Source organism: Corvus brachyrhynchos, unplaced genomic scaffold (genome assembly GCF_000691975.1).
Source record: "Corvus brachyrhynchos isolate BGI_N302 unplaced genomic scaffold, ASM69197v1 scaffold466, whole genome shotgun sequence".
Classification (NCBI taxonomy): Eukaryota; Metazoa; Chordata; class Aves; order Passeriformes; family Corvidae; genus Corvus; species Corvus brachyrhynchos.
In genome coordinates, this window is record NW_008238635.1 from 893,750 (window position 1) to 901,681 (window position 7,932).

The window sequence follows — 7,932 nt, forward strand, 5'->3', positions numbered from 1 at the left end:
GAGCTGTAGTGCTGCTGTTCAAGCTGAAGGATGGTCTAATTTTTCCTGCAATTCCTGTAAAACCCAAGGCAAGGGCTCCTTCCCTCCTCCCTCTGTGAAGGGCACCCACTGAGCCCTGGGCTTTGGGATGGGAGAGAGGTCAAGGCGAGCTGGAACAGAGCCCCGCTGTACCTGCATGGCGCGTAAGGATGAGGACATAGCTTTCCACCTCCGACAGCGGCGGGTTCCACTGCAGCAGCGCCTCGGTGGGAGTGATGTTGGTGGCCGTGACCCCCAGAGGGAAATCCATGGCTGCATGGGGGAGAGAGCCAGAGAGTCAGAAGCATTAGGAGACTAGACTATGAACTGGAAGGGCTCCTTGTGGCACGTGGTTCTATGTCCTGCCCTGCTGCCCAGACACGTGTGCCTGCACAGGAATTACTGCTGCCCAAGCTGGAGTGCAGAGATGTCATAGCTTGTGCTACTCTGCTACCTGGGCTGCTCTTCCACTGTTTTCTTGATGCACAGTCCGGCATGTTAGGGGTTTTCTTTAGGTTTTGAGGAGTCTGGCGATAGCAGAGGGTTTTATTTTTGCAGCAGATGCTGTTTGTGACAGGGCTTCCCCAGGGATTATTTCTGGAAACCTGTACTCTGTTCAGGAAAGGTTGTCATGATTGCCCAGCATCATGTTTCTGGCTTCCCTGGGCCTGGTACACAGCTTTATCACTTTTACCCATGACTACCCATGAATATTTGGGATAAACTTTGCTGAGACATACTTCAAAAGCCCACACTGAGCCCTTGTGAGCCCTGCTTATCATCTCCAGCTTGCATCTGGCTGGTGTGAGGTCCAGCTTGCCCTCAGACACCTGAGTATTAGTGTAAGCAGGGACTGCCAGCCCTGCCCAGGGCTGGACCTGACACTGTTTGATTGTTCCCTGCCCACCAGGAGCTCCTCACCTGTGTACGCAGTGATGGAGGCCAGCTCGCTCTCCTCCCGGCCCCGCACGCTCTTCACCCCGATCTCGTACTTGGTGGCAGGCTGCAGGTGCAGGAGGGGGTACTCGATGGCATCCCTGGAGATGGCCATACTGTCTGTCCTCCCTGCAGACATGGAGCCAAGAGCTTTGACATCACGGCTGGCCCCATCCCTGGGGCTCAGGAGGGGCTTGGGAGGGGATGGCAGGCCCACAAGACACTGGAGGTAACTGGGTTTCGTGCCTGCAGGTGCACTCCTGCGTGCCCATCACTCTGCTGGCAGAGCATAAGACAAAACTGGGCCCAAGGGAGATGAGGTAGTGGGAGTGGGTGAGGGAGGTGGGATTTTATGATTGAGCCCTGAATTTAACCGTCTCTGGGGAGGGCACACTGCTGGGGGCCATTCCCTGTGCCCCTCTGTGCCGAGCTGGCTGCAGTGCTCCCTTCCCATGCTCACCCCAGACACCCCAACCTCTGCCCTGTAGCCAATCCCAGTTATTCATCACTTTGCCCGGAGCACTGGGATGCTGCCTGGGCGAGGATGCTCGGGCCAGCAGATGGAGGGAGGGTTGGCAGCTGTGAGCTCAGGGCACGAACAGGAGCGGTCTGGCCTGTTACCTTCAGCAGCACGGTAGGATAGTCTGTAGTGGTCGAAGGCAGCGATGGGAGCACTCCAGTAGACCATCATGGACTCCTGGGTGACGTTGCCCACCCTGAGGTCCTTCGGTGCATCAATCCCTGGTGAGATGGAGCACAAAGGAAAGCTGTGGGAGGCAGGTCCACTCCCCGTCCCCCTGCCTGCCCTCCCTGGTGCTGTCCCGTGCCTGGCGGGGGGTGTCCCGTGGTACCTGTTGTGATGGAGCCCACGACAGGCTCGGAGCTGATGGTGCCGTGCACGGCCACCAGTGACACCAGGTACTCGGTGGATGGCTGCAAGCCCGTCAGGGTGGTGTGCCTGTGGGTGCCATCCAGTGTGACCTGCTGTGCCGCCTCCTCCTCGTCCCGGGGACTGTAGGTGAGGATGAGGCGGTCTGCTGGTGGGGATGGGTCACTCCATGTGACGTTCACACTGGAGGATGTCAGCTGGGAGAAGTGCAGCTGTGAGATGGGCCGAACACCTGGAAGATGGAGAGGAGAGATGCAACCCCAACCGTCTGCAGATCCTCACCTCCACGTTTTCCCCAGGGCTTGAATGGGAAATACTTAAAAGAGGTGGCAAAGCTGAAGATCTGGGCTCTCCATTGATCTGAAACTCTGCTGGGATCAAGAGGCAGAACCAGGAGGGGAAAAGTGGTGCTTCTCTCAGCTCCACCTGTAAACATCCTCCATCCCAGACCTGCATGGTGGGTGATGGAACTGTCCCACCTCAGATAGTATGTGCTGTCTGCACTTCATGACTGCAGACTTTTCAGCCAGAGGTCCTTGTGAGGTCCCCCAAGGCTTCAATTCCTCTTCTTATGGACACACAGGCCACCCTGACCACAGAGGACAGCAGAGGGCTGTCTGTTTCCCCCTGATCCTGTCTTGTCCTTTTGGGAACCTCCAGCAAAGCGTGTTCAGTGCTGCTGGCCAAAGGGGTTGTGCCACCACACTGGTAGAGCCATCCTCCTTTGGAGGTCAACAGACCCGCTCCTGTGTGGACACACAGACCCCAGCTCTCATCCCCATCACCACCTCAAGGGTTTTGGTGCCAGGGATGCAGCGGGCTAGCAGAGGAGCCAACAAGGTCTGTGCCCCTGTCCCCATCCCAGCTTGTCTTTCTCTACCTGTGAAGGCGTCCACGGTGGCCTCCAGGCTCTGCTGCCGTCCCCTCTCAGCGATGATGGAGATGGTGTACTCTGTCCCAGGCTCCAGCTCCGAGAGGGTGAGCTGCGACTCCTCCCGGGACACGGTCACTTCGGAGGCCATTCCTGAGGCGGGGGTGAAGGTGATGCGGTAGTGGTCGATGGGACCCATGGCTTTGGTCCAAGCCAGTGAGATGGACGTCTCAGTGGAGGCTGTCACCAGGAGGTCCCGGGGGCTGTCAAGCTCTGCAGGAGAGGGTTGGTGCAGAGCTTTGTCCCCATGCACAGACTGTCCTATGGGGGCATCTGAGCCATAGGAGCCAGCTGTGCTTCGAGCAGGCAGTGGGGCCAAACTCACCAGTCCTAGCATTCATGGTCGCTGGCACACTCTGCTGGCTGTCCATCACGGCTGAAATCCCGATGCCATACTCTGTTCCTGGCACCAGATCTACCAGGGAGTGCAAAGAACATGAAGGGGTTTGAGAGCAGCACCTGGCAGGGTGACCTCAGGGTGCGCCCCCTTCTTCCACCTCCCACAGGTGGGGACAGGGGAGGACCCTCCAGAGCATCCCTGGGGCTAGCAGCTCTCCCACAGGTCAGTCAGTTCCTCTGCACATTGCAGAAGAGCTGAGCCTTTTAAAAAAGCCCTGTGGTTGCCTTTGGATAGGGAATTTGGATTATTTTAGCTCAGAAACGAGCCATTTTTAAAAGTTGTTGCTGAGGTCTGCTGTAATTGCTGGCAGTGAGACAGAAGCTCTTGTGTGTGTGAGCTGAGATGAGAATGATAAAATAGCTATATTTTCTTCCAAAGTGATGCAACATCAAATATTGTCACAGGGCTGGTGTCTTGGAAGGAAATAAACTATGCAGAATAAATGAAATGCACATGAATTGGGAAAGGTGCAGTCTTTCTGGGAGCCGAATCAAGCCCTCTTCCTTGGGGTGGACATATCCTGAGGTGCCTCTCTCAAAGAACTTGGGAATTGAGCTCATCCAGCTCCTTTCCTCTTGCACTGCTTTATCTCCATGGGGTATCTCTTGCCTCTGCCTGTCGCTTCTGCTTGGCTGCTGGTGGCTTTATTCCCCTCTTCCCTGTGCTTCATGATCTTTCCCACAAAGTTAGAAAAAGCCATAAACTCTCCAGCTCAGCCTCACCATTCCTTGCCCAGGGGCAGCATCCCCTGGAGCCACCAAAACCTTTCCCAGGAGGTCAGGAGAGAGGGATGCTCTCCTTCCCTGCTCTTCTCTTGCTACAGTCCATTCTTGGTAGGGATGATGGGGAGAAGATGGACCCCCTTGGCCCTGCTCAGTTAAGTGTCAAAAGCATTCTGGAAAGAAGAGCCTGGCAGAAGGGAAGGAGAAGGAAGAAATGAGCAGGAGGACATAAACCTTTTCTCTCCCAGATCTTTTGGGAAGAGCAAAATTATGGTAATTTCTGTGCAAATGCTGATTTTTGAGAGAGACTATGGCTAGGGCCAGGCTTGCTGTGCTTTTAAGCTTAAATCTTTGATAAACCCTGCTCAGTACCATACCTCACTGCAGGTAGATGAGACTGGCTGAAAGAATTGCTGGTTGCTTTCAAAGCATGGATCCCACCAGGCCCTGCGTGGCTGGAAAAAAACCCCAATGGGTTTTGCACCACATCCAGCAAGACTGGAGGACGTGGCTACTCTGTCTGTAATGGAGCTATGGGAGAGGCTCATGTGCTGTCCACACTATGACTATTGTAGCTTTTTTTTTTTTGGCTAGCAGAATGGGTTTTTTGGTTATTTTCTGCTATGACTAGATTTTTTTTAATTGGTTTGTTTGTTACATAGCACCCTGGGGACTGGAAGCAATGCACTTGGTGGAGGCACTATATAAAAATCACTCTCTACAGCTGACTTAAGAATCTGCATCTCTGCAGCTTGCTCTGGTGGGGTTTCTTGCAGCCTTGCCTGAGTCTGGCAGAGCCTTGGCAGCTTTTTTTAGTTTTATTGAGAAAAACAAGAGACTTTAGGCTGCCACATACTCCAAGGCAAGCTCAAGTCAAGCCATGGATATTATCATCACAGTGTGTGTCACTGGGGTAGTGTAGTACCTCTGCCCAAGGAGGGGGATTTGGCCCATTTTTAATGCTTCTTCTCACCTAGAAAGCCAATAAATGTCGTAAAGGAAAGCTAGCAGGAGTCCAGCACTGTGATCTCATCCTGCTTCTCCACACGCATCCTCATCACGAATACAGAAGAAACCAGCCCTAATGTTTTCCTTCTTTCTGCATTCGGCACTTTTCAAGGTAACTGCTCTGATTGCCTTGCTGCCCTCCAGCCTTTCTCATGACTGCTGCTGTGCCTGTAACTTAACTTCTGACTTTCCCACTGAACTTTCTCCTATAACTCCATACGGCAGATTCCTGAGCCCTTGAAGGTCCTAGGAAGGCAGACATGGAAGAACCTGGTGTCCTGCCATACTGAAGAGCTTCAAGATGAATGAGAGAACATTTTTGCATATAATTAAGTCTTTTCTCTGCTCAAAATATGCCACCGGAGCAGCAAATCCGTAAGGCAAGCAGTTCTAGTCAAAAAACAAGGAAACCACATCTCACATGGTGCTTTATTGTGCTGCTGCGTAAGGTGTTTGGGGCTTTCCTGGCAGTGGGAGGTGGGTGGTGTTTGCAGCCCCTCTGCTGGCCTGAAAAATGTACCACTTAAAGGACTTGCTCAAAAATAGTATCTCTAGATTTGGGTCTGCTTTGAGCCCAGTTTGGAAAAAGGCAAAAAACTCAGCCAGCCTGGCTCCCCATCACTGCCCACGGGGCATCATCACCAAACAAGCTCTTTCCAAACAAGCAAAAAAGAGAAGGGTGAAATAATATTTTGCTGTAGATCAGCCTAAACAGGCTTCTTCCCATTCCTCACTTTGCTCCTTGCCAGCTCTATATGCCACCTGGACAGATCCTTGCATTACTCGGAGGTGTAATGGGGAAAATGGGCTGTATCCCAAGGAAAACCTTCTCTCCGGTAAACAGCAAACCCCAAAACAACCTCAAACGCGTGCCAGCATAAGGGCAACTGAGTATTGGTGCTGATTTGGGCTCTCCATTGCCCTGCCTGCTTGAGAGGAGGAGGACGAGGGGGGAGGAAGAGCGCATGGGTGCATGCATACCTGCGAGGGTGGCCCGGGTGGTGGGGCCGGTGTGGCGCGGCACCAGGACCTCGTGGTAGTGCTCCCCGGCCAGGGTGCTGTAGACCACCCTGTAGCTGTGTGCCTCGGCCTCGCTGTTGTCCCAAGAGAGCTCGAGGCTGCCGGGGCTCCGCGAGCCCACCCGCAGGTTCTTGGGAGCATCGATCTCTGCGCAACACAAGGGAGAGAGGCACCGTCTCACCGCTGGGAACGCACCCTCACCCACGGGTGGCACCTGGGTGGGACAGCCGCGAGGTCCCGCACGCGGACCCTCCTCCCCAGGGGACGGCCTGGCACGAAGGGCTGGCACATTTTCTCTCACCTCCTGCTCAGCACAGACTGGGAGATGTCACCCAGAAGAGTGACGCAAATGCTGGGGCATTCGCAGCATCCTCAGCAGGTTGGTTTGGCAGCTAATCCCATGTTCTTTCAAAAAGAATACTCTTTTCCCCCATATTAGAGCAAAAAAACCCGAGGCACTGTGAGTAAGAGAAAAAGGGTTCTATAGTAGCCATGCATTGGCCTGAACTGCTCTTAGAAGAAAACCCTGAGCATCTTTACAGGCTCGTTCACACTCAGACATTGTCCAAAGGGTTTCTTTATTGGTGCTGCTGAGGCTGTGTTCTGAATCTGCTCTGGTTTGCACAATAAACGCCTCTGGTGAGCAAGGGGTTGGGGCTGGGCACCAGCGGACGGTGGGCAGTGGTGATGGATTCAAGTCTGGGGGGTGTTTTTTATGTTGCCTTTTAGAAATAAAGCGAGGAAGGCCAACGCAGCAAATCAGTTGGGGCAAGCATCTCGTCCGAAGTATTTATCTATAGAGATACGTACACACACAGTTCACGTACCACAGTTATTATAGCAGGAGCCTCATATCCACCAGTAATGTACAGGACAATTTATATGCCATAAACCAGCACGGAAATACACGCTCTGACTCCTCCTTTATGGCACAGTAAATTAAACCCATTAGCTATCTGCAGGCTTAACATTAATTAAAAGTTTTACCGACCAGTTAGGGTGTTCAGGGAAAAGATATAAAATAAGATAACCATCATGTTTCTGGCTGTGCTGGTTTCAGCTGCTTGGCTGCTGATTCCTTGGTCAAGGCACCTGCTTTGGCTCTTGATGCTGAGTGGGAGCGAGTGTCACCTTGAATTCAGACTGTGCTGAGCGTTTTGGTGCTTTCCAGAGTGGTGCGTTGTGCTATGGGTGCTCTTAAGGATGTAAACTGCCGAATTTTGGAGTTCTAAGCTGTGGGTCTGAACGGGCACTGGAGCTGGGGGGGATGTGTGTCCCAGGCTGCAGCAAGACAGGGCCAAGATGGGGTTGGCTTGGGGTTTTATCGTCTAAATATGGGGGGTTGAGCCCATCCATGCCTTGTCACTGGCATCTGGGATCACCTGGCCTGCCCTGAGGCCCATTAGAGCACCTCTGTGGGGCACAGGGCAGAAAGAGGACCTTTTGCACTGGAGGTTTAGTGGCTAAACAGAAGAGTAGGCACTAGCAGTGGGGGGGCAGAGGGCAGTTTTAGGGTGTGTATTTTAGGGTGAGCTGAATCATTTGCTCTGCCTCGCTCTGTGATAGTATGCAAGGCACCTGCATTCAGGAGTCTCCATTCATACCGGCATCTTAACCCACTGTGTTTTCATTCCCCTCCTTCCTCCTAGCACACCACATTAAACCCCAGCTCACTTGTGCCAGGGGAAAAACAGGTATCACGAAACCCCAGACGCACAAACCCCTCAGTTTTTCTCCGGATACGTCCTCGTTGCAGGACAGCGCATCTGCAGATGGCAGCGAGCCGCCTGCCCGTGCTTTCCAGAGGCTCAAAAATTCACACCAGATCTCCCAGCAAGGCCAGCTAGCTACCTGTGGTGAACTGGGCAAAGGCCGGCCGGCTCTCGTTGGCACCCCGGAGGGCGCTGACGGCGAGGTGGTAGCGGGCGCCGGGGCGCAGGGCCTGCAGGGAGTACTGGCTGAGGGGGGGCTGCAGGAGGAATGTGGTCCTCCCGCCCTCCCCGTCTGC

At 53.7% G+C, this 7,932-nt stretch overlaps 1 protein-coding gene across 1 annotated transcript in view; it reads right to left on the reverse strand.

The window, feature by feature from the left end:
• The window catches only part of TNR (tenascin R), a 35,471-nt gene that overhangs the window by 14,209 nt on the left and 13,330 nt on the right, over positions 1-7,932 (reverse strand). The window contains exons 8-15 of the mRNA XM_017737439.1: positions 7,776-7,932; positions 5,886-6,071; positions 3,100-3,189; positions 2,724-2,987; positions 1,806-2,075; positions 1,576-1,695; positions 940-1,083; positions 172-291 (exon numbers count right to left, since the gene is read on the reverse strand). Of these exons, the coding sequence (XP_017592928.1) occupies positions 172-291; positions 940-1,083; positions 1,576-1,695; positions 1,806-2,075; positions 2,724-2,987; positions 3,100-3,189; positions 5,886-6,071; positions 7,776-7,932 (1,351 nt within the window). The remainder of the gene's footprint in view (positions 1-171; positions 292-939; positions 1,084-1,575; positions 1,696-1,805; positions 2,076-2,723; positions 2,988-3,099; positions 3,190-5,885; positions 6,072-7,775) is intronic.